A 26,112-nucleotide genomic window follows, 5' to 3' on the forward strand; every position below is an offset into this window, starting at 1 on the left:
TTTCCCCTCCGTTGCCAGTTATTTTGTTCCCACCGCTGTAACCACCCCCATAAGGCATTTGCCACCATCCATGAGTCGTATAAAGATACAGCATTGGCCACCTCTCCCGTTCAGCAACATCTAAGGCCAGCTGGACAGCTTTTACCTCTGCAAACTGACTTGATTCTCCCTTACCTTCAGTGGCCTCTGCAACTGTCTGTTGGGGCTCCACACAGCAGCTTCATTTGCGATGCTTCCCTACATATGCGACATGATCCGTCAGTGAATAGGGCATATTTCTTTTCATTTTCTGGTAATTCGTTGTATGGTGGGGCCTCTTTAGCACGTGATACCTCTTCTGCTGGTGATGTTCCAAACTTTTTATCTTCAGGCCAGTCCATGATTACCTCTAGGATTCCTGGACGATTGAGGTTTCCCATTCGCGCTCGCTGTGTAATCAGCGTAATCCACTTGCTCCAGGTGACATCGGTAGCATGATGGGTGGAGGGAACCTGTCCTTTGAACATCCAGTTCAGCACTGGCAGTCGAGGTGCCAAAAGGAGCTGTGTTTCAGTCCCGACTACTTCGGAAGCAGCCCGAACCCCCTCATACGCGGCTAAGATCTCCTTCTCAGTTGGAGTGTAGCACTCTTCAGACCCCTTATATGATCGACTCCAGAATCCCGGGGTCGCCTCGGGTCTTCCTGAGGCTCTTTGCCACAAACTCCAAGTGGGGCCTTTCTCTCCAGCAGCAGTATAGAGGATGTTCTTTACATCCTGTCCAGTCCGTACTGGCCCCAGGGCTACAGCACGGGCTATCTCTTGTTTAATCTGTTCAAAAGCCTGCTGCTGCTCTGGGCCCTATGCAAAATCATTCTTCTTCTGCATCACCTGATAAAGGGGGCTTACAATGAGGCTGTAGTTTGGAATGTGCATCCTCCAAAAGCCCACTGCACCCAGGAAAGATTGTGTCTCTTTCTTGCTAGTTGGTGGAGACATGGCAGTGATTTTGTCAATCACTGTTGGGATGTGATGACATCCATCCTGCCACTTTATACCTAAGAACTGAATTTCCTGGGCAGGCCCTTTTACTTTGCTTCGCTTAATAGCAAAGCCGGCTTGTAGAAGAATTTGGATGATCTGCTCTCCTTTTGTGAAAACCTCTTCTGCTGTATCACCCCACACAACAATGTCATTGATGTACTGCAGGTGCTCAGGAGCACCGTCCTGTTCCAGTACAGTTTGAACAACCCACGGCAAATGGTTAGGCTGTGTTTCTACTGTTTGGGCAAATGGTTCCAAGTATATTGAATGCCCTCCAGGTGAAAGCAAACTGTGGCTTACATTCTGCAGCCAAAGGAATAGAGAAGAAGGCATTGGCAATGTCAATGGTGGCATACCATTTGGCTGCTTTTGACTCCAGCTCGTACTGGAGTTCCAACATGTCCGGCACAGGCAGCGCTCAATGGGGGTGTGACCTCATTCAGGCCACGGTAGTCTACTGTCAGCCTCCATTCTCCACTGGTTACGCACTGGCCATATGGGGCTGTTAAAGGGGAGTGAGTTTTACTGATCACTCCCTGATTCTCCAACTGGCGAATCAAATCATGAATGGGGAGCAAGGAATCCCTGTTGGTGCGATACTGCGTCTGTGCACTGTCTTTGTAGCAATCGTACCTGCTGCTCTTTTTACTCGTAGCAGCCCCACAACAGACGGGTCCTCTGACAGGCCAGGCAAAACAGACAGCTGCTTAATGTTGTCCATGTCTACAGCAGCTATCCCAAAGGCCCATCGATACCCCTTAGGATCCTTGAAATGCCCCCTTCTGAGGTAATCAATACCCAGTATACATGGAGCCCCTGGCCAGTCACAATAGGATGTTTTTGCCAGTCTTTGCCAGTGAAGGCTTATTTCAGCCTCCAGCACGTCAATTCTTGAAGAGCCCCCAGTCACTCCAGAAATATGGATTGATTCTGTCCCTTCATGACTCAAGGGCATTAGAGAGCACTGTGCACCGGTATCCACCAGCGCCTTATATTCCTGTGGTTCTGATATGCCAGACCATTGAATCCACATGGTCTAATAAACTATTATCCCTTTTTTCCCCCCTGACTAAGGGCAGGGCCCCCCCATTCATTACCTGTGTGATAACTGGAGCAATTGTACTGGTGGTTGGTATGTCTAGTAGTTCTTTCACCCGTGCTCGTAGTGCAGACGTGGGCTGATCATGCAACTTCCTCATGTTTCTCCACGGTCACGTAGGTAGCGCCACATGGAAAACGCGGGTGCAATCGTACTGTTGTTCTTTGCTCGAGCTGGGAAGCGTGTGCGTTTAACAGCTGAGACTTTTGATGATGCAGGTGAGGAGTAGGACTGGAATACTTTGATCAGATCCTTCATTAGACCTGGTGGCCCGTACGAGGATTGACCTTCATCAGTTGTTTCTGATACTATTACGGGATCATTACAATTAGTTGATGGAAACAATTTCTTGCACATTTCATCTACTCGGTTTTCTAGCCGTGAGATGGCAGAAACTGCGGCATGCAGTTGGGGGAGCTGCTGATCGATGGTTTGAAGCATTATAATCAGCTCAACAACTCGGGGCCATCTGTCCACGAATCCTTTAGATCCTGATACCAATGACTGTGCAATTCCTCTGGTGCTGTACTTGTGATTTTCTGCCAATGTTCAGGATCGCCCTCACTCTCTCAGGGTCAAGTTCGCTTGGATCAGGGCTGTACAACATTTTCGCCATGGCCAATTCCCTCAGGCGCTGAATACCTTTTTGGACGGTATTCCAACTATCAAATTTAGGCTTCAAAGCATCCTTATAGGGGTACCTTTCTCTCACGGCTTCTAACAGCCGCAACCAGAGAGTAGCAGCTCCATCCGAACATCTGCTAATCCCTCTGTCGATACCTGCATCTTGGGCAATGCTTCCTAGTTGGCGAGCTTCATTACCATCTAGAGACAAGCTGTTGGCCCCGTTGTCCCAGCAGCGAAGCAACAAGCAGGATACCTTCATCTTGACGCCGTGTGAACTCCTTTCTTGAGCCTTGGATTTCAGTCAGCTTCAGAGGTCGACAATAGGTGATTTCCTCCTCATCATCAGTCTCTTCTTCATGCCTCTTGGTTTTTGCCTTTGCTTTTTTCGGTACTGCTCCATGCCCGGCACCTGGGTCTTCTGCTGCCCCCCCCTGTGCTTCTCCTTCTTTTCGTTCTAGACGCGTGGACACCCGTTTCATTTCTTGCTTCCACAGGGGCAACTGATATTGGCTACTGATGCCTCTGTGATGATCAGAAGTTAACTTGGGCTTGATCTCAGATCGGAAACTCTCTCTCTCCAGAATAGTATGATACAAAACGGTATGCAATAAGCCAAACCCCACATAAGGTTTACCTCCTTAGATCTCTGACCCAAATACTCACTTAATTTCTTAGGGTCCCTTAGGTGTTCAAGAGTGAAATCCCATGACACTGCGGGTCCCCATGCTTCTAAGACTTTTCCTAAACCTTTCCATATTCCCTGCCAGTCATCATTCTCTGGTTCTGGAGGAGACTTCCGCATAGAACGAATGCATAGGAACATATATGCATGCATTGATAGTGATAACATGAATGCAAGTATGAACCCTATCTCAGTTATTGAAAAGCGTGTGGAAATCTGAGAGTACAACCTAAATAAAAAGGGTTTTTTTAGCCTGTACATGAATTAAAACATGGTGGTGTTTGTAAAATTGCCTGTTCCATCTGGGATGCGTATTTGTAAAATGCCTGTTCCATCTGGGATGCAAGTGTTAGTAAGATTCACAATTGCATCTGAGGTGTAGATGCCAAAATTCTGACCATACAACATTCGTAAAAAGTACCAGGCAGGTGTCTCCATCAGTATCCACCTTATTAGGCTATATATCTGCACAATTCCACAACACCAAATTATGGTGTTAATAGTTGACCAATACTTTAAGAAGATCATAATTGCTTTCACCCTTAACAGAGCAACTGGGATGAAGAGTGGATTCATAGCTGGCAGGCTCTGTAAAAGTCAGAGCTAGCTAGCTTTGCTCTAAGGGAGAAAGAAATCCCTTTGTTTTCTACACAAAAGTTAGATAGCAGTGCTGAGAATGTACAGCAGCCCTTAATGTTGACAATTTGTCTGGTATTTCAAGGTCACGTTCTCAGTGAGCAGCTACGAAAAGATAACACTCCCAACACTCCCGTAACGAACTCTTTTAAGAGCAAAGAGAGAGTTGTTCTAAAAGCTAAAAAGCTCTATGCCCGCATTCTCCACCAAAAAAAATCTGTCACGGGTTACTTAGATTTACCTATGCCCGTGACAGGGGAAGCCACCCACGCCCCCCCCGGGGCCCGGAAAGGAGGGGAAAAGGGGAGTGGGATAACACAGCGACAATCTAAGGAGAAAAACTTATTTTACTAAATATGATATCGAAATACAGAACACAATATAATATAATTAAGGCTAACAAAATCGAACGAAAACAGAGAGGAGAGTCTCCGAAAACCGAGAGGCCTACTGTGAACTCTAGGCGACACGGCTGGAACGCTTCCCACTTCTCCGAGAAGTTCGAGAGAAGAAGGAGGGCACTCCAGCCTGGGAACGAGGATTATATAGAGCCTGGTCCCGTGACTTATTGTTACTCCTGTTGTTCTCTGGGATATGTTAGCTTTTCTTTCTTGTTGCTGCACATTCAACAGAAGTATCCATACCTGACATGATGTTATGATGTGGAATACTGATAGCAAAATTACAAAATTACAAAACCATGACAATATCTGACAAGAAGAGTAGGTAGGCACCACGCTAAATATGACACAGATGAGAAGTATCAAGGAAAAGAGAGACAGGAGCAGAAAGGATAAGTGACACACTGAAAATACAAGTAGATAACAGAGTATATATGTGGAACTTATTGAAGCAGGCATGCTTCCCAAAACAGCAACTTAAAGTGCATGCAGAATCTGGAACTCCATTCTCAGGACAGACCTTGGTCTTACCAATAACACCCATTAGTAACTTGGAAGGAAAAAAAGATCTGCATCATGGTCTCACCATTGTAAAGATATATCAAAAGTGAAAGGTAAATAACAGTAGGTAAGGCAGCTAGAGATCATATAGCTCTAGTAAAGCACATCGACAATCCTGTATGTTGAATCTAGAAGGCTGTTTACTGCTGCTTGTCAAATGCCAAATAGCAGCAGGTTAACAGTCTGGTTTCAGTACAGATTAAAACTGTTCACAGGCCTTGTGCACAAGTAGCAATAAAAGAGAGGTTGTTCATTTGTGATATCACTGCTTGTTTTGTAGCAGCTCTGCTTGACTGACCCTTCATTGTCTGTACACACCACATGGTGTGGTTAGAGATGAGACTATGAGTATAGCATGGTGTGCATGTGTAGAAAGGTGATGGCAATAGTAGGAGACTAATTTCCAGGCACACAAACCAACTATTGGAGTTGTAAGTTCTTGGCTCCTCCCTCAGGCTAAGCGGTTCACTCACAGTATAAAAATTGTTCCCTGGATTTTTATCAGAAGAATATAAAGAAAAAATCACCTCCCCCCATCAGCAACATAGAAAGTATGATACAGTAGGAATCAAATGCTTTAAAAATGAAACAAGCTGAATAGTATGTTAACATGAAACCAATACAATTTAAGGGAAAAAAGATAAGTCGTATCTGTCTGTGATTTCCTGACAAATTCCTGGAAGTGTAAAGAACTGGAGTAAACGCATTCCTTTAACGTATTTTTCAACTTTTTTAACCTGTGGGTTGTAGTATTCAATATGTTCTGATGTTTTCTTCAAATTCTATTTGGAACAGCTCTGCTCTGTTGGCTGCAGTTTGGATAAAGGGGAAGCTTGTAGGTTTTAACCTAACAAGGATCGCGCATGGCCCCTGTGATCACCCATGTGCATGCAGTAACAGTGTCACAATGTTTAACTTAAATACTCTATCTTATTTCCTTACCAGAGCTACAATGTAAAAAAGATAACTTTAGAAGTAACAAGTAGCAGCAAAGTCACAGACCTGCCCATGCAGCACCTATTTCTGTATTCAACTGATTCCTGGTGTGGTCTTTTGCCAGGTCTGTCTCTCCAGGTGGAATATTTACAGTGACAGCATGAGAGACAGCTCAGACATTCAAGTGAGATGCCAGACTTGGAACACTGTCATAAAGAAAAAACAAACAACCAACAGAAACTAAACTGTAAAAATCCCCGGGATATCCCCATTCTGGCAGGAAAGCACATTGACAGAGTGAGTCTCTGGGTCAGCCAGGAATAGAAAATAAAGAAGGGCCTGATGCACTCACACAGTTTCAGAGGAACGCCAGCAGTATAAAGCTCTGTAGGGGCAATATGACAGAGGACAGAATAATCATAGTTTATCTACAAGACCAATTCCACTTTTAAGCAAGCTTTAATAAAATGCAGAGTTTTACTTGGAGCATTATGAAAATCAAGCGATTTGGCATAATAAAACTATGTGAAAGCTTTCTAAATTAGCTAGAGATGCAGTACTGTAGTTGTCACTGGCCATTAGTTATTTGGTAATGCGAATTACCCGTAGTTTCTTACCCCAGTTATTTTGAGAGGAGCTGAGGGATGTTACAGCAGTCAGGGTGTTCATGCACTGGCATCTGCTTACTTGCATTGGCATGTTAACACGTCAATACATCTGCTCTTGTTACTCTTTCAAAAGGAAACTGATTTTGAAATCAATCCAACATTTCATCTGGAGATTATTTATTATACAGCAATCATTTGGAATAGATTTTCCTACCCTTGCTCAGAATGGGTCATGGGCAAATTTTCAAGTATGTCCACTGAAACCAACTAGAATACTCCAGCAGTAACACAGTGCTGCATGTGAAAAAAGAGAAGCAGACTTTGGCACTTGACTGTTGCTACTGTGATTATTGCAGAATCTGTCACACTGAGTCACAGATGACAAAAGGACCAGAGTTCTTGACTATAAACTTATTAGAGTGCCTTAGCTATAAAGGTCTTTGGAGTGAAGACAGTTAGCTTATACTCCATGTGATAAAGATGTGAAACAAATGAATCTGGACAAACGAGTCAGAAGAATAGTTATAAAGCAACAGCATTGTGGATGGAGAAATCCAAAACACCAAGGCAGAGAAAAGAGTATTGTAGTAGCTTAATTAGACTCCACAAGCTTTAGGGACAGATGTATGATTATGGTCCTGATGATGACTGCTACCCTCCATCACTGCAATGACACCAAGTCACACAGAGCAAGGTGCAGCCATGTAATGGTAGCAGAGAGTTCTGCTCCTGTGCATTTTCCCTCTGTCTTTCCCCTCAGCTCTCCTCTCCAACTGAACACACTCAAATGTTGGTTCCCTGGGGCTCAGTGCTTGCACATTCTGCCCAGCTTTCCTCCTCTTGTCTCAGCAAAGCTATCTATGAGACCTGCACCAGCTAGACCTCACCACAGGGAAGCAGGCAAAAGGAACACAGCAGTAGCAATCTGAGAAAGTTCAGATCTGCTCTACTAGCCAAAGCAGTCCAATGAGGTTTACAACAGTTTGCTGGAAAAGCAGACACCAGAACACTTGAAAGGACCCGAGACTGTTTTCCAAGAGATTTACTTCCTCCAAGGGCAGAGCCTCTCTTCAGTGCCTCACACCTCCCACTTGGAAACATCAGAACACTTGGGCAGCTGTCACATTAGATTTTGTCACCATGCCCTAAATGTGGGAAAACTGGAAAGTGACCCAATTCATGTTTAAAAAAAAAAAAAAAGAAAGAAAGCAACAATAAAGTGAATTTGTGCAGACACCAGCGCAGAGATGGCAAAGCAGATTGCCTTTACTCAGCAGGATGAGATCTTCTTGAAGGAGCTTGACTGCAAAATCCTTACAGACAGGCTCACTGCACAATAAATGGATTCTCTCCTGCTTTTGGAGGAAATTTAGCTCTCAAATTCAGCATATTGCAATTGGAAAACCTTCCACCTCAGTCTTTCTTGGGCAATATGCTCCACTGAAACCCGTATTTACAATGTTTCACTTTATATTAACGTCAGCAATTGCAGTAACATTTCTATTAACACTTGCAGTAAGCCCAGGAACATTGCGTCTCCAGAAAAGCAGTTGCTCTTGGTGTGATTTGCACAGGAGATGTGTATGCACACCTAATGTAACTGCCCAAGGCTGACACTGCCACTTCCAGGGTCAGGCTGGACATGACCACATTCTAGCTTCCCAGGACTAAAAGATTCAAAGCCAGACTGCAGTTCACAATAAAAGACTTTTTAGCTTTCATGCACTACCCCCCTTTTATACACATCACTCCCTTCCCTGGAAGCTGAAACCTGGCCCAGAAAGCAGCAAGTAGAAACAAGAGGTGATCAATGTTTGATTTTTTAAACTATCCCAGCCATATTTATGGTGCTGTAGCACTTAAATAACAATCTTTAAATCACTGCCAGTAAATAGAACATGATCTAGGGTTAGTAAATGAGAGCTAATGACTGCACCTTGCTAAATCTGTATCACAAGGGCCTAAAAGAGCAGCTTCTTTGTTCCTGACTGCAGAAGTTGGGGTCAGTTGGCAAATGTTTTCCTGGCTGAGGTGTCGGTGCAGAAATGCACAGCATACAGCATAGCACAGGTATTTGTGGAATGGAGTCCACAGAGCACTTAATTTGTGCTCAGGACCTGGTAAAATCTGTAAGCCAAGAAAATCTGCTCTCACTGCACATAAAGAGTATGTTGAAGCACCACTATGAAATGGGCTTCCACGGCATGCAAACGACAAAAAGATTTAATGAATGTATATAACCTGATTGAAGCACCTTGTCCAGTGGTAGCTGAATGCAATGTTTGATGGTGTGCCATGCTTAGTTCTCCTCCCACTGACTTCCACAGGAGCCAGGGCATGCAGAGCACTGGCATTTATCCTCCAGCGTAGCTCCTCTATGTAAGATTAATACCGTCAATTTGAGGGTTTGGGAGCCAGACAAACAAACTGAGGAAGAATAAAGCTTTCTCTCAAGGAGACTAAGACATGAAAGAGGTTGCCCAGCAAAGCCATCAAAGCAAACAGCATGAATGGAACAGTGTTGATGAAGACAGAAGTGGCATTGAAGACTGCAATAACAAAGCGAGGCAGTGACATGAAGATAAGTGGTAAAGTAATTGGCTGGTTGAGCCAAGTGAGGGTCAGCATAGCCTGCCTGCCAGCAAGCCATGCCAATGGATACCAGACAATGGAGATCCAAGTGTCCATTTATGTCAATACATTCTAGACAGTGACACAAAAATACATAGGAATGAACTAAGTCCAATGTCTGAAAACATTGTGAAAGTATCTAAGCTGATTACTTCAAAACTGCTCTCCACCAGGAAAGCCAATAAATGGGAACTGATTTGAGTTCTCTTACTAATTATTCTCAACAGCCAAGTTGCACCCTCCACATTTGATGCTGCAGAAGGTTTTTTTTCATATCAAAAAGATCATTAGAACTACAAAGATGCCACAGTGCCAGGTTAGTTTTCAGCTCCTCTCTACAATAAAAAGAAGGCTTCAAACCAATTCAAGCAGTTAACTGGACTGCCATCTTATAAGGAAAGCCATAAGGAATATAAAATTAGTAACATTTTTACAAGCAGATACTCAAAGACTGGAACCATCCTGTTTTTATCTGTAATGAACTGTGAAAATCTTGGTCACAGGCAGAGAACAAATCATGGAACTGAGGATGTTCCACAGCAGGTGAAGGCAGCTCCTCCTCCCTGCTCCTCACCTCAATCCTGACAAACAAATGCCAGATGTTCCTTTAATCATTCTTGATTTTTATATACTCATTCAATATTTCAGGCTTGTGTGGATGTCTAAGAAACTCTCTCTGATCCACCTCTCCCCCCATCAAAACAACACAAACAACAGAGAAGCCACAAGAGAGAATAAAATCAGGAATAAAATATAGTAACTCTGATCAAACACAGCAAATCCTTGAAGGAAGAACTGAAGTTTTCCAAGAAGGAGGAAGAGAAGACAAAGCGAGAACAATGGCTGGGGTCAGTTGTCACCAAGTTCAGATCAACACATGGAAAGTCTTATACAATGAAAAGCATCCTTCTCTAAATCATTCCTTTCAAAATAGCTGTACTCTCTCTGAAAGGCTCCCCTTGACCTATAAATGCTATAACCTAGAGATTGAAAGGCCTGCAATTACATCTAAACACTCTGGCTTCTCTGCAGGCAGTGCTGGGGATAAGGCTGTTTCTGAGGAGGAAGTCTAGTTTATAGGATTTATTGGTTTAATTAACTGTTTTACTTTCATCTTTCCTTCCCAGAAGAAGCTGTTTTGTCACTCCGATCTCACTGCCCACCTCATTCATTTTAAAGGAAAGTGCTTTCCAGGCCAAGTTATCCTCTCACCATTACCCTACAAAGATGATTTGGGGTAGAACAGCAGAGTGCCAGTCAGAGAGATCTGTACGTACCAGTGCAAGTAATACTTTTGTTCCTGTTTGGATCAGTCTCTAGCAGCTTTGATATCCTTTTCTTCTGCTGTCCATCTAAAGAACCCATTGCTCCTTGGATGAATATATAGAAAGGCTTTCTTTCTTGCTAGAGAAGCAATTCAGTATTTAAGTGCAAACCTATAGCAATGTCAGCATGTAGGTACAGAACTGGACTTGTTTCAAAACTGGAACCATAGACTGTAATTAGGATCTTGTTTTCTGTAGCTCTTGCTTTTCTCTCTGCTATCCTGACAGTAACATACTACAGTGCTGCTGGGCATTGCCTGTAGTAATTAGACAGACCAATACAGTGGGAAAGATGTTACAATGAAGGGGTGGTGATGAAAGAACCAGTACAATATAGAGGTGCTATAAAGGAAGAAGATTGCTCACCCACATCAGAAGACACCGTGCTCACAGGGGAAAAGCTCCACCAGGAACTGATCTCCAGACAGAGATCATTCCCCAGTGGGGGTCAGTTCTCAGATGGGCTCTAAGTGAGGTGCAGCCAGGCTCCACCCCTTCACCTGTGCTCCCAGGGCTGGGTGGGCCCTTTCCCAGGTGTTCAATCAGTGGCTCAGGCCAAGATTCAACAGTTCCCATGTAACTGTTTTGGTGGAACTTCATGAAGGGGACAAGGGCTTGAAACGAATGAGCAAACTGCAAGTATAATTCTTAGGAAAACAATCTCTCAGCAGTTTTCTAGGGGCACACTGGGCACTGTAAGCAGAGGAATCCTGCCACAACTGATTGGAGTCCCTAACACAGAAGTATTCAGGCTGATCAGTGTGTCACTGTGTGTGCCAACCCCTTGTTAGCACAAAGAAGCAGAGATTATTTTGATGCTGCCGCCCCACAACGGACAGATGGTGTAAATGTGCACGCTGACCCCCAGCTCTGAGGGAGGCAGCCCTTTGTTCCTGCAGTGCCTGCAGGTTTGTGCAGCTGATCCTACACAGAGCCCTACTGTGGAAAATCAAACCTGAAACTGATGGATCTGCTCTGAAAGGGACCTGTCATCCAATCCAACACTGTGGTGGCAGTTGTGTTACACAGCCCTTTCCAAAATGACCACGTTGTTCCATCCTTGAGTCACCTCTTATAATTTCTCATTACCTACCACAGATAACTTCAAATATTCCTATCACTTTTCTCATTCTCAATATTTAATGGGTTGTTTACTACAGACAAGGGAGAGGAGCTGATGTGGCCGGAAACATTTGAGCTTTGTAGTGCTCATCGAACCACAGTTAATTAATTATATTACCTTCATGCTGTACAAAGGTTTGGGTGACCTTGAGATCTTGACAAAAATTTGGCTTTTGAGAAAGAAAATCCAAACAAGTGTTGAATGGTGAATCCTGATCTGAGTTACGGTTGCAATAGCCGGCCATGGCAGCCCTCACAGCCTGCTGGTTTTGAAACCAGTATTTAAACATGTGTACGCTCATAAGGTGTTATCCTGATTAGAGTTAAGATATCCAACCGGACACAAAGCACATTAGTGCTTTGTAACAGGGGCAAATAAACAGAGACATGCCACCATTCCAAGCAGGCAGTTTATCTACAATCAAACACATGGAACGCTGCTTCGGATTATCCTCTTGATGCACCAAAGCAGCATCTAATCAGATTTCACTCTAACAAACACAGATTTGTGGCATAGGGGATGTAGGAAATGACCCACCATCTCACTCTGCACTTGCAGGAGAGCAGTATTTTTTCTGTGTGGGTCTGAGATGCTTTGGTTCTTCCCTTTGCTTACTCAGACGAGCTGTTTTGGTCTCAGTGATCTTTGGGCACACATAAAGACCAATTAACCGACATGAAAAGCCACTGATCCCCTGTCTGTAATTCAAAGCCTCAGAGAATCGGATTTGTCCTTTTGACAGACTCTTCAGCGGGGTCTGATGGGGCAGGACAAGGGGAAACAGATTCAGATGTGAAGAGGGGAGATCTAGATTGGATGTAAGGAAGTTTTACACTAAGGGCAGTGAGGCAGTGCCACAGGCTGCCCAGAGAGGCGGTGATACCCCATCTGTGCAGACACCGAGGTCAGGTTGTGGGCCTCTGATGTGCTGTGAGTGTCGCTGTGCATTGCTGATGACGTTGGGTGTCTCGGTGCGACCAGACGAGGAACTCGCTTGGTACACAGCGCAGTGCGAGCGGCTGAGCGCACCTCGGCTCCACAGCCGCCCCATGAAGGAACGCGCCCCGTTCTGAGGGCTGAGGGCTGAGGGGGCGCGCGGGGACCGTTAGGGCGGGAGGAGCCGCGCGCAGCACCACACGGCGGCGCTCTATAGAGAGGCGTGGGGGACGGCGATCTGTGGTACGTGACCTCATCACGGTGCGACGGCGGCGACAGCGGTGGCGACCGGGAGGTAGGGGCGTGTGTGTGTGTGTACTGTACTGTACTGTACTATATTGTACTGTATTGTACGGTACCGGCTCCCCGTGAAGGGGGTGAGTGCGGCCGCAGAAGGCCGCGGTGGTGGCGATGGGGTCCGGGGGCGCCGCACGGGGTGATGTGGGCGGGAGGTGACAGGAGGGTCCTTCGGGCCTGGATCGGTGCGTGTCGCGCTCCCTCCGTCCCCAGCTGTTTGTAGTCCCGCTGCTGGACCTAATGGACCTAATGGATGTTCTCCTTCCAGAGCTTCCCTGCTGAGGTCGCTTCCTCGCAGCCATGACCACGCAGGTAAATCAGAGCAGCGTTACTCCAAGTACTCGCTGGTTGGATGGGTTTTTAGGCTGTTTGTGCATAATATCAATTATTTTCTCTTTCTAGTATGGTATTCTCTTCAAGCAAGAACAAGGTGAGAAGGCATTTATACTCCTTAATTCTGGCCTCCTCGGGTGATGTACAACAGATGTGCCACTGGGATCAGGGGGGTGTCCATGTTATGTGTACATCAGGACAGCTTTTCAGCAGCAAACAAAATAGCTCCTGTGTTCAGAGCAGTGAGAGCCGGGTGTTACTGATGGATGGGACCGAGCTCCCAGCCAGAGAGACAGCTTAGTTGTAAACTAGATAACGTAAATTATCTTAAATTGTAAATTATTACAATTGCTCATTATTTCATTAATATATAGATATCTATGTGAGAACAGTAACAAAGAAGGGTTCTGCATTGAGATGGTGCTCCTCTTGCATTAGCCTTGCTTATTGGGAGCTTTCTGTGTGTAAAATATTGCTTAGTAATTGTCCCTTTTCTAGGCATGGTTTGTGTTTGCGTCAGGCATGTGATGGTGTCACATTTAGATATTCATTGGCTTATCTGCTCTTAACGTTACCAGTTGCTGTCGTACATCAAAAGAAAGTACTTTTAATTTGTAGTTTCTATGCTTACATTCTCTTTCAGCTCATGATGATGCCATCTGGTCAGTTGCCTGGGGGAAGAATAAAAATGACGGTTCTGAAACAGTGATCTCTGGCTCTTTGGATGATCTTGTGAAAGTCTGGAAGTGGTAAGTGAAGTGCTTTGTACTGGATGGTGAGCAGTTTTAACCCTGGGAAGTAGCTGATACGGAGTTACAGCAGTCTTAAATTTGCACAGTCTGCAAGGATGTTAGAAATTACATCAGGGAAGGGTAGCGCAGCATCCAGCTCTTCCCTTGAGCAGACTTTACCTTTATTTCTCTTGGAGTGGTAGCATTCCAGAGGTGCACTGAATTTTTAAGAATACAAACCCTTTTGAAAATGCACATCACATTTTCCATGCCTTTTACCAGATAGTGGTAGGATTTGTTGTATTCTGAACAATTAGAAATGCAGCTTTTTATGAGGTAATGCGTTGGGAAGGAATGTGTCTGCTGCAAGGCGAATAATGGGAGCAAAATGAAAAAGGAAATGTCACTTTCCTTTCTTACAAAAAGAACAGATCCTCATAATCCTCATAAAGTAACACTGACGTGCACTTGGGCAAAGAATTTCTTCTCTTTTAGTCACAGGAAGGTAGGCATGTGCTTCACTTTAATTACCTGAGTTTCTCTGTTGTGATATTAGGAAACGTTAGCCGTTGTTTCATGCTGTGTAAGTACTTGTATATTGCTGTGGAATGGTGATTTCTGTAGGAGTACTTAGAAATGAAAATGAAGTACTTTGCATAAATATGGCAGATAATTGTTCTTTCCTCTGAGTACCACAGACAATTGGTGTCTTTCACTTTGATCGCTCCCTGTCTGACCGAAATGGAGAACCGTGGGTTATCTTGTTCTGTCTGATGTTGGTAAAGTAACCAAAGCTATTCATAACTTTTTTTTCCCATGTCACAAAAGGAACGATGAAAAATTGGATCTACAGTGGACATTGGAGGGTCACCAGCTGGGTGTGGTGTCTGTGGATATCAGCCACACGGGTTCCATTGCAGCATCCAGCTCCCTAGATGCCCATATTCGCCTTTGGGATTTAGAAACCGGCAAACAGATCAAGTCCATAGATGCTGGTCCTGGTAAGATCCCAGCGTTAAGCTGTCTGTGTATAACGTGTACTAACACTAGGTGGTAAATACTGGACAGTATGTAACTAGAGTACGTAAGGTGACTAGAATTTTCTTTTTACTTTTTGCAAAATCTTAAATTATTAATGATTTCTACCAACTCATCACAAAGTAGTATTGGACAGTTTTACCTTTACACACTTTCTGGATACATTTGGATGTACTTTTTAGTAGATACTGTAGGAATTGGACAGATCAGTATGATGGGAATTTGAGCTGTTTACGTGGTGCTCATTTATGCAGTACATCCAAGCCTTTGGGAGCAGGTCAAATAACAGTAAAGCTGACATCTGTTGATGGATGTTGCATTCTCCAAGTTGAAATAGAGATTTTTTTCATTATTGTTTTATTCTAAATACGTCATTGATCCACGGGCAAATCCTTTATTTAAGAGCAATTTTGCGTGCTTTAGGTAATTAAATATTAAGGCCATAGAAGTGCCTGAGTTACACTGTGCCAGGTAAACAGGTTACTTTACCCTCGAAAGGTTTTTTAATTCACTCACAAGGCATGTTGATCCATTGATCTGCATGTTTCTCCTGTCTCTTCATTGCTTTCCTAACTGATTGCATTTCTTTCTTTTACTGGCTTAATATCTTTTGTCATGAGGAGAAAAGAAAGAATTCAGGCTTTTCATACACAGTCATAATTCTAAACCTGTTGCTGCAGGAGGAGCTATTAAAACCAAGATCTTGGAAGAAAATAGCATTTTCCACTAAACTGAAATGTTATGTGCTGTACTCCATTAATTACATAGAAGGAAGTTAACATTAATGAGCTGGTACACTCTTAAGAGAGCATTCAGTAGAGTTTGGAGTATTAAGAATAGTATAAACATATGCATGCAGAACTGACATCATTGGATAAGGACTGGCAGAAGTACTCAGCTAACGGAATGTTTCGCTGTTGGTTTCTTTAATACAGTTGATGCTTGGTCCCTGGCTTTTTCACCTGATTCCCAGTTCCTTGCAACAGGAAGTCATGTGGGAAAAGTAAATATTTTCGGTGTTGAAACTGGAAAAAAAGAATATTCTCTGGACACCAGAGGAAAGTTCATCCTTAGCATTGCATATGTAAGAAGCACAATTAATAATTTCTAAAGTGAAATAAGTGGTAATATGTTGTAAATCAGATTTTTTTTTTTTCTTTTGCTAATTTCTATGTAACATTGTCAGCCATACTTAGTGACAAGGTGCCAAGAGCATTGGGGAGGTACATAGCAGGAATTCTTAACAGTTGTTCAACGCATACTTCTTATCTGTTACAGAGTCCAGATGGAAAATACTTAGCCAGCGGAGCAATAGATGGCATTATCAATATCTTTGATATTGCAACTGGAAAACTTCTGCACACGCTAGAAGGTAATGAGTTCCATATTTGCATTATCCAAGTTATTTTTTGCTCAAGAAAACTGAGGAATTTAACAAGCCATAATCACATACAACAGCCATGGCAAAAATGATGTTTCTTTTCCATTAGACCTGATTTATTTAGTGGACTCTAACACATAATGTGAACTCAGGCTTGTAGTATAAATGCGTATCTTAAAATGTAAATATCAGTAGTGCTTAACTCAGTTTTTAGACTGCAGTTGCTTCTTGTGTTGCACAATAGTGTATTGCACAAATGACGCACATCTGTGCTACTGTGCATGTGGTTTTTCTTATGCTGTCAGATTTATAGCAATTTATTCCTATGTCATTATTTTAGAAAACAACTGAACACATTATAAAAGATGCACATTTTTAAGATAGATGTGCTTTTAATGTTCAAGCGGTTGTGTCCAGTGTATAATAAAGAACCTGACAAATTCAGACAACATGATGAAATCATATTAGAAAGTATGATGCTGGCCCTATTAGAAAGCAGTGCGAGATCAGAAAATGGAACATTTTCCTACACTGCTTCTAATTAAGATCCACAGCTGTGAAAATAGGAGGGTTCTTTTGTGTTGGAGTGGACGTGTTTCAGCATTCAAAGCTCAGAACTACTTCAATTTCAGGTCACGCGATGCCTATTCGTTCACTGACATTTTCTCCAGATTCCCAGTTACTCGTAACTGCTTCAGATGACGGCTACATCAAAATCTACGATGTGTGAGTTGTCACTTTGCAACACATGCTAACAGTAAAATAACTACTTTAAAAGGGCAATGCTGTAATAAATACAGCAAACCCTCCAATCTCTGTAATCCCATTCAGCTTTTGGAGATTGCTTTATCAAATAACCTTAGCTTAAGTACTGAAGCATAAACCCTTTAGTTTTTAAAAAGCACATAGGCAGGTGACAGCCTTAGCATGCAAACAAATGACTTTTCTCATATTTGGCCCTGTAGGGAACAGGTTGTTTTGTCTGTCTGTCTTGTGTACTTGTGTTTACGTATCGTAAACATCTGTACTCAGTAAGTGATTTTGTTTATGACCTTTTTCTTTTGCACTGTGCCAAAACTTGGAAGACCTTGGGGGTAAAAGGAACCACTTCAGTGGTCTTCACTCCCCCACACCTGCATTACTGTGCCTTCTTCATACAAGTTTTTCAGGTCCAAGCGTTTCTTCCACCTATACATCTTTATAGTGGCCCCTTTTTAACTTGAAATGGAAAAGAATTTCTTTGGATGAAAAAATGTCCAAAAGCCACCTTCTGTAATTTTTCTGTAGAACTCTTAAGTATGTATGATCCGATTGCTCTTTCCCTGGGATTTACAAGGCAAATGTTGATGTTGTAATTCTGTGTTTCCTGAATTTGTTCTTTCTACAGACAGCACGCCAACTTGGCTGGTACATTAAGCGGTCATGGATCCTGGGTGCTAAATGTAGCATTTTGTCCTGATGATACCCATTTTGTTTCCAGGTACTAACGAGTTTAAAATCCTTTACGCTTATTTAAAAAAAAAAAATTATAAAGAGACTGATCAGAAATTAGCTGTGTTGAAACATTCCAATAAAAGGCTCAAGAAACAATCTGCAATGCAGTAAGAATTGTGAACAGGGGAGGTCATCCCAGTGCAGCGTAGTTCCCTCCATGTGAAAAACATCTTAATCTCCAGAGGAGCCATTTGATTCTACAGATCTGAAAAGCTGTTATTAAAAGAAAATAAACAAGTGCAATCTAATGTAGTGTTACATGTTGATCTAATAGATTAACAACTCCTCAAAAAGCTCAGGCAATAAGGCAACCCAGTTTTACATAACATGCATTTCTTTACCTTTCTATCAAATATCTTGGAAGAATTTTCTGGCTAAAATGGGAGCCCTCATTTTTATGTTGCATATACAGGACCAGTGAATGTATTTCATAGGTCACTGGACCCTGCTGTAAGACACGTCTTTGTTACTAAACCACAGTTAATCCGTTAATTTAGATGTTGATCAATATTACTTTTTCAGTTCATCTGATAAAAGTGTTAAAGTTTGGGATGCTGGAACAAGAACCTGTGTTCATACTTTCTTGGACCACCAAGACCAGGTACGTTAGCAACTTAAAATTGTTCTGTCTGCTGTCCCATTAAGTCTCTGTCTTAACAGGAAAACTTAAAGGTGTACAGTTAAGCACATTTGTCCTTAAAATTAGAACTGTAGCTTTGGGATTTGTCTTCATCTTGCTATAATGAAATCCTCAAATTGTTAGTCATTTTTAGACACCTAATGTCAAACTAGTATTTCAAGGGTATAGGTAAATGTCTTCCACAACTCATTTTTAGAGGTTCAAACAATGACAGTCCTGGATGGCCAAAGGGATTCTTATCATCCTCTATTCTTTATCTTGCCTGTGGTCTTATTTATCACTTCAGACAGCAAACAGATGTGTAAGGGGGGGTGGGGGACTATTATGAAAGCCTGATAGGCATTCTTGATGCTTGATACTTCTTCCTTCAATATCTGTGCTGTGTTACTGTATACTCAAGAAAGCATCTCAGAGTACATAAATCGAGCCTAACTTTTTCAAACACACACTGGTAGTTTTCAAGTATATAAAGGATACATGATCTATGGTCAGTAGGAAAGTAAAATCTTTTCAGACAACTAGAGGGCACGCTGCTGTTAAAGCAAGAGGTATAATCAAATCAGCTCCTATGGGGTTTTCTTAAATGATCCTCTTTTGCTTCTTCTAGTCAGTACAGATAACTTGCTGCAAAGACAGATAAGTTTTTGCCTCACTGTTTTCCTTGATAATCTTATTTATGTCCTATTTGCAGGTTTGGGGTGTGAAATATAATGGAAGTGGGTCCAAAATTGTATCTGTTGGAGATGACCAAGAAATCCATATTTATGACTGTCCTGTTTAAATGTCTTGACTTAAATGCTATGGTTTTCTGCTGTGATATTTCTTAGAAATACTGCAGTCCTTGTATTATTACTTTTTTAATATTAAAAAAGCATTTTAGTGATGCTGAAGAAATGAGAGATCATTTGTAATTTCAATTCTGTTTAGCATGAGAAAACTTTACTTTTTTAAATAAAAGCTACAGCTGCAACTAATTTGTGATTTTTGGAGAAACATTTTTAGATGGATGTAGTCATGTAAAGTAGCTGCTCAGTTAATCTACCACTGGTATTTATTCCCTGCCTTCACACAGAAATAGATGAGAGCTTGAAATTGTTGTTCAAGCTGGTCAAACTTATTTTAGGAGAAGGGAAAGTGACAGACATTAGGATAAGCTTTGCTCATCTTCACATTGCTCCTGAAAGCGAAAGAGGGTCATCTAAGTTGAACAGCTGTTCCAATAATTGTACAGTGACAGGTGCCTGACCATGGTTTAATCTCAGTAAGGGGTAGTCAGAGTTGAGAAGAGATACTTCAGTGATTCTGCTGCAAGAAAAATAGCTCAAAGGGAAAGTCATCATTTTACTATGCTATTTCATGGCATTAAAATGAGAGTAGCATAGCCAGGGTAGGTAGTTTTGTAATAATATTCTCCTTACAGCTGAAGTACCCTCTGCCCAAGAGGAAACAACACTTTCTAGAAAAGGTTGAGGTACTGACCTCTCAAAAACTTAAGTTCTAGTTTTATTTGTAACTATTATGGTGTATGTCATTCTGAAGCACATAGAGGACACTACACAGATAATAGGATCTGTAAGTCGTTACATAAAGCTAAGCATTAAAAGAATACTAGCCTATTGCAGAGAAGAAGGAAAAGATTATGGAAGCGGGATGGGAGAAAGACAACACTTTCAGTATACAAGAGGAATAAAGCTAACGGGGTTGCAGCATGCCAAGCTGAGTATACAAAGGAGAACAGGGCTCAATTTAGATTCTAGATTGGTTTAAGAATTTCAAGAAAAAAAGAAGAGGTGAAGTTCTATTTATTAGAAGTAACTTCTGCTATGTTTTATTCTATGAAATTAATTTTTCAGTATGAAAATATTTACATAAGACACTACTCAACTTCTATCAGTATTGTGAGAGTCTTATATAAATAGCATTGGTGAAATAAATCGAGAACCTTCACAGCACAAGGAAACATACCAACTCAGTTGGTTCTCAGCTGTGTGACATTTGCTTTATATATAAAGACAAGAACACAATATAAATTAGTTACAAAAAAAAAAGTGATACTGACAGCGCAGCAACTCAATTTGCTGAACACGAAGACCACAAGCAGTGGCTATTACAGCCATGCAGTTTTCATTGTGAAAATTTACATTTTAGGCAATATCAACTCCACCTCAATTTAAGATGTCTGACACTGTACACCTGTTCTTGGACCCTCCTCATCTTCTTCATAAGCTTCTCCTCCACTGTTACGGTAGGTTTGCTCATTTGGGTCAAATTCTTCAAGATCCACTTGATCCATCTCATCCGTAATCATAACATCTTCCCTTGGAGGAAGCAGAGCCTCCAGCATATTGAGTTTCTCCCTTGGAAGCCAGTGCTGCTCCGGAAACTGGACCTACAATTTATTTAAAATTAAGTTACTTCTGATACTAGTAATTCTGCTGCTGCAGCAAATAAGCAGTCACTTACCAAAAACTGTATAATTAAGCTGCCTTTGTCCATTGGAGATTTGTAGATAGGCATCCCTTCATTGTAGATACACTTCAGGTCACCATGTTTTATCACTTCACCTACACGAAAGTTGGGAGTTATTTAATGTGACAGAAGTTCCGCTATCAAAAGTGATTTTTAGATTTCTAAAGACTATAGAAAACTGCAGATTAAAGAGTACTAAAAATCAAACTGAATAAAAGGAACACTGATACAAGCTCCTTAAGAGCATTACATCTACAGTTAAAGTCAGCTTCTCTCAGCACAGCCACCAGGCTGAATTAGCAGATGATCTAATACAGTTTATAAACTTAAAGCCCATAATTGAGGTAGATATTTCATAAGAAGCATTTGACAGCTTTAGCTGTAACTCCACATGCAATATTTAGTTGTCACTCTTTTTCAATCCTGAATTAAATTACTGCAAACATAATTATAGCTTGTTGCAGCAGCTGATTAAGAACAAAGCATAATCAAACAAGCACTTTGTATGTCATCAGAATTCTGAAGACCTACCTGGTCTAGATGATATGACAAGAATTCTGTTATCAAGAGTTTCAATAGTCTTTTTGAAACCACATAAAGCCTCTGAGAGTTGAATTCTCATTTTTGTAACTAAGTCATGGCCTCGTCTCTGAAAAACACCGTGATCCTTTTGATCAAGCACAATTATAACATCACCAGGCTCCAGATCAGGCTCCTGGTCACCTTCTCCATGAAACACTATCTTTTGACCATCTTTCATACCTACAGAAAGAAAGAGAAAGCACTTTATTCTCTGCAGACCTATCACACTGGGATTAGGGAATACAGAACAAATTCACAGTTCTCACCTTTATCGACATGAACTTCTATGATCTTTTTCTCTCTTACAACCTTACATCCATTGCAGTTGTCACACCTGTCCTTTGGATTTATTCTTTCACCTTGGCCTTTGCACTCTGGACACACAGTTTGGATTTGTTGTACCATGCCAGGTCCTATCTGCTGAACAATAACTTGCATTCCTCTTCCTTTACATACAGGGCACTTTTCTACTGCACCTCTCTTTCCACCATAGCCTATGGCCAAAAAAAGTTAAAGATATTTCAATTAAAAATTGGAATTAGTCTACAGTAGTCAAGCTAGAATTCAATGACTTCAGGAGGATCTTTACAGTAACTTAAGAGTCCTTCCATAACATATTCCCAATGTAACTACAATTTCTATGACAAACATGCCTCACAAATTAAGTATTTCTACATAGTCAACTTATCTATGCATAGCTTATTTTACTAGTCTTTCCCCTCTGTCTCTCATACATCTTGGTTTTCAATTAATTATCAACATACAGCATTCCAGAGCTGAATATTCCATAAACACCTTGGAAAGAACTTGCTTACAAAATATTTAATTAAGTATTACAACACAAGACCACATTAAGTTTAACCTTGAGACCAGACATTAAGATACTTAAGAGTTGGAAAATGAGTTGCATAATTCAAGCTAGCCTTCTACCCACAGTGATTCAAGGAAAAAACCCCAGCTAGTTATTAAAGCTTCTAATTAAGGTGCCCATAAACTCCCTGAAAATTATAATCAAGTCCACCAGTAGATCAATAGCTTAACACCAATGTGTTTAGGAAGACAGTCTTACTCCTGGCTAAGCACTGGCATGAAGCAGTGCAAAGAACTGAGTAAAGTAATAAATATTCAAGAAAAACAGAAAATCCATTTTGTTCCTGGTCTTACTACATTCTTTAAAAGAATCATGGAGTTAAAGGTGTTTCAAACCACTACTTATTTTACCTTCACATTTCCCACAAATAACATTTTTTTGCAGTGCCAGTTTCCTTGTAACACCATTATACAAGTCTTCAAGAGATACACCTAGCTGGTGCACAACATTCTTGCCTTAGAGAGAGAGAAAAAAACAGATTAATTCTGGTTCAGCAACTCAGAGAACTAATGCTTATTTAAAGGCCTCTACACTTGTTCATACATGCAGTCTCACTGAAGAAACAAAGTTAATTCCAGACTTGGAAAAGAGCTCAGCCCCTTAAAAGCAGGTGCTATCAGCTTCCACTGAGCAGCACCCATTTAAGTCAGAATATAGAGTTCAGCTGTAGTTAAGCAAAGCATCATTAATACCACTCTATCCCTACTCTTACCCCGATTTTATAAGCTTAACTGAAAGGAAAAAGATGCAAGGACACTACCAGCTTCAGATCTAGTCAATTTAGAAATGGCTATTAGGCCTACCTATGTATTTCCATGCCACTTCATAGCATACTTTCAAAATCTTTATAGCAAGTTACTACTCGCTCTTCCAGTGGACACTGGAAATGAAAAGAAGCGACTGTGCTTTTGGCAGCACCGTATGCTCAGCATCACAATTTCTCTTAAATCTTTTCCATTTACATTTAGAACAACTTCAGCTTAAGTTGATGGTGTCCTTTGAAGCAAGTTGCCCAAAGCACATGAGCAAGTGAGGCAGATTTTGAAAGATAACTTAAAACCCATCTGCTAGCCATCTCAACCACCATCTCCCCCACCCCTAGAGACTGCCCACACCCATTATAACAAAAAAAAATAAGCACAACTCATCAGAAAGATTGCTAATAGCTACATCATGTTATCTACTTAATTAGAAACTTGCAACTAGAGTAACTAATATTATAGTTTACTTCATCTATTGTTTTAACTAGTAAAACCCATACTATGTGCACTTAGCAGAACAGCAGTACTACAGCACAGGTGTTTTATGCTTAAGTGCATGGTTAGAGTTTCTAGAACTTGTTTAGAACTGTGTACCTCTTCTCTCTCTATTCATTCGGCCTCCACCACCAAAGAACATGTCAAAGATGTCCATGGGTGAAGAGAAGCTGCCGCCACTCAGGCCTCCTTCTTTAATAGCCTGCTCCCCACCCTGGTCATAGAGGTCCCTTTTCTTTGGGTCCGACAGAACTTCATATGCCTGGGATATGAGTTTAAACTAAAAAGAAAAAAGAAGCTCTGAACAACTATGACCAAGAGGAAAAATAAGCCTCCCATATGCAACTGAATCTTCAGACTGAGCCACTGTAACACAACATTTATTCTTTTCCAAGAGGAAACTCCCTGAACAAATAAGTCATAGACCCTACTAATACACTTTAGTCTATGAAGAACAGCTCCTTTCTCCCTCCCACCCACCAAAAGGTTACAAGTAAACTTAATTCCCAGTCACATCCAGCTTACAGGCATATGCTAACTGCCCCTTTGGTGATCACTGGTTGCTGACATTATATACTCCTAACACATCTGTTAAGAAAGGGGCATCACATTATCCCCTGTCTTAAGGGGTTCCCAGATGGTCAATGGCTGCCAGACATTCTAGAACTAAATGGAGATCCTCCATAGCCGCTGAGCACCTACAGCCAGCTGGAATTAAACAGGTACTTTAGTTGACAAGACATTGTGTTTTATTCATTACACACAGAAGGATTTAAAATACAAATCAAAACATCACATTAAAAAATGGATTTTTTTGAGTAACTATTCCAAGGTTCCTGTTACTAGAATAGTAGTGAAATTAAATCCAGCTATTTTTGAATACTATTTGCTATAACTGAAATGATGAGCTCTAGTGTGAGCATCATTTACTTATGGACAGGTCAGCTGGTGGGCCAAAACTAAAAGCAGGTGTTAGCTGAGCCCACGTTACTACTTCACTAGTTTTAGTATTTTGAGTTAGTGTACTAGATGCACAGAATCTGAAGCTTCCTTTCCAGCAGTGAGCTATTATCAGACCAGTTTAGAGAGACAAAGCAATCGTTCAAGTTTGAGTGGCTTTCCATGGTCTTCCAGCTGCGATGCTCATTCTCATACTTAGTTTCTTAACTAAGTTAAGTGGGTCTCTCTCAAAGCCTGGTGCAGCTCTACTGTATGTAAGCAGTGAGCTGACGATGTAAAGCTCCCTCCGGGCAGTGACCCCATCCGCCTGGATGTGCAGATCTCACGGCAAGCTCCTCCTGCCCAGAATCCACGCACCGTACCCAGCAGCAGGATCCAGCACGGCACCACGAAGGGGACTCTTCTGGCTTTGCCCATCGCTCGTAGGACGGGACTCAGGCCGACGTGCAGAGCGGAGCAGCAGAACCCACACTCCGTACGAGCCATCACGATTCACGCTCCGCATCAGGCCGTGCCCTCAGTCCTGCCGCAGCTCCGAGCCCCCACCAGCCGCGCGCTAACAAAGGCCGGCCCCGCACCGCACCGCCCCGGGAGCCGCCCACGCGCGGCCCAGCCGAGCACCGAGCCCAGGCGGGCCCGCCAGCACGGGGACCACCACCACCACCCCCCGCGGCCCGGCCCGGCGCATACCCGCTCGCCCTCGCTGGGGTTCTTGTCGGGGTGATACTTCAGCGCCAGCTTACGGTAGGCGCGCTTGATCTCCTCGGAGGAGGCGGTGGGCTTCACCTGCAGGATGTCGTAGTACTCCGTCTCCTTCACCATGGTGCTCTGCGGGTGCGCGCCGCGTTCACAAAGCTCGGGACGCCTCTAAGGCCGCAGCCGCTCAGCGCCACACACAGCCCAGCACCGCAGCCGGCTCAGCACCTCAATGATGGCCGGCGCCCCGCCTCTTCCGCGCCTTTTATAGCGGCGCCGGCCGAATCTTCTGGAATGACGCCGCGCTACGTCACGGCGCTGGAACGGTCTGGAACCCGTGCGTGTGACGTCACCGCGGGGAGCGGAGCCGCGGGAGGAGCCGCGGGCGGGAAGGAGGGGCGGGAACGTGTGGAGGGCGGGAACGTGTGGGGGGCTGCAAAGTGAAGCCGGTTAATGGCAGTTGTTCTGAGGTGATGTGTCGGTGCTGTGTGCTGGTGGATGAAGCGAGGCCCTGAGCAGCCCGTTTGTTGTTTGAAGTAGCAGTTAGTGAGAGCTCTCCTAGGAGCGTAGCACGGATGGGTCTGTTTTGTGTCCTCTAATTGGAGTGAGCTACCACCTTATCGCAGGGTGCCCTGGGTTGCAAAGGCCCACAGTGCTCATCTGGTTCCAGCCCCTGCTGTGTGCAGGGTTATCGACCAGCAGCCCAGGCTGCCCAGAGCCACATCCAGCCTGGCCTTGAATGCCTATATTGGTAATTGAGTTGTTTCCCTGCTTTTC

The 26,112-nt window shown here is 42.7% G+C and overlaps 2 protein-coding genes across 3 annotated transcripts; one reads left to right on the top strand and one right to left on the bottom strand.

Moving 5' to 3' along the window:
- The first annotated feature begins 12,757 nt into the window (after positions 1-12,757).
- Positions 12,758-19,471, top strand: WDR61 (WD repeat domain 61). The gene is made up of 11 exons (XM_015872648.2): positions 12,758-12,882; positions 13,153-13,196; positions 13,287-13,314; positions 13,861-13,966; positions 14,777-14,949; positions 15,922-16,070; positions 16,265-16,358; positions 17,000-17,093; positions 17,755-17,847; positions 18,384-18,462; positions 19,193-19,471. Exons 2-11 carry the CDS (start codon positions 13,185-13,187, stop codon positions 19,280-19,282), a joined length of 918 nt encoding a protein of 305 aa, XP_015728134.1. The 5' UTR covers positions 12,758-12,882; positions 13,153-13,184; the 3' UTR covers positions 19,283-19,471.
- Positions 19,472-19,991: 520 nt separating this feature from the next.
- On the bottom strand, positions 19,992-25,616 carry DNAJA4 (DnaJ heat shock protein family (Hsp40) member A4). Of its 2 annotated transcripts, XM_015872646.2 has the most exons (7): positions 25,330-25,616; positions 23,779-23,959; positions 22,774-22,878; positions 21,819-22,046; positions 21,502-21,732; positions 20,965-21,065; positions 19,992-20,890 (listed from the first exon to the last, which is right to left on the bottom strand). In XM_015872646.2, exons 1-7 carry the CDS (start codon positions 25,459-25,461, stop codon positions 20,672-20,674), a joined length of 1,197 nt encoding a protein of 398 aa, XP_015728132.1. In that variant the 5' UTR covers positions 25,462-25,616; the 3' UTR covers positions 19,992-20,671. The 2 variants fall into 2 exon arrangements, with proteins under 2 accessions (XP_015728132.1, XP_015728133.1); XM_015872647.2 differs by lacking the exon at positions 23,779-23,959 and having other exon boundaries at positions 20,286-20,890; positions 25,330-25,579.
- Between the last annotated feature and the right edge of the window lie 496 nt (positions 25,617-26,112).

Source organism: Coturnix japonica, chromosome 10, assembly GCF_001577835.2.
Source record: "Coturnix japonica isolate 7356 chromosome 10, Coturnix japonica 2.1, whole genome shotgun sequence".
In the NCBI taxonomy this organism is placed as follows: Eukaryota; Metazoa; Chordata; class Aves; order Galliformes; family Phasianidae; genus Coturnix; species Coturnix japonica.

Excerpts from the sequence above, each read along its gene's own strand:
- WDR61 (XM_015872648.2), top strand. Across the intron at positions 16,071-16,264 it reads TCATCCTTAGCATTGCATAT|AGTCCAGATGGAAAATACTT; the intron begins GTAAGAAGCACA and ends TATCTGTTACAG. Across the intron at positions 18,463-19,192 it reads TCTTGGACCACCAAGACCAG|GTTTGGGGTGTGAAATATAA; the intron begins GTACGTTAGCAA and ends TCCTATTTGCAG.
- DNAJA4 (XM_015872646.2), bottom strand. The coding sequence starts at position 25,461 with ATGGTGAAGGAGACGGAGTACTACGACATCCTGCAGGTGAAGCCCACC. Across the intron at positions 23,960-25,329 it reads ACCCCAGCGAGGGCGAGCGG|TTTAAACTCATATCCCAGGC; the intron begins GTATGCGCCGGG and ends TTTTCTTTTTAG. Across the intron at positions 22,879-23,778 it reads AATGAATAGAGAGAGAAGAG|GCAAGAATGTTGTGCACCAG; the intron begins GTACACAGTTCT and ends TCTCTCTCTAAG.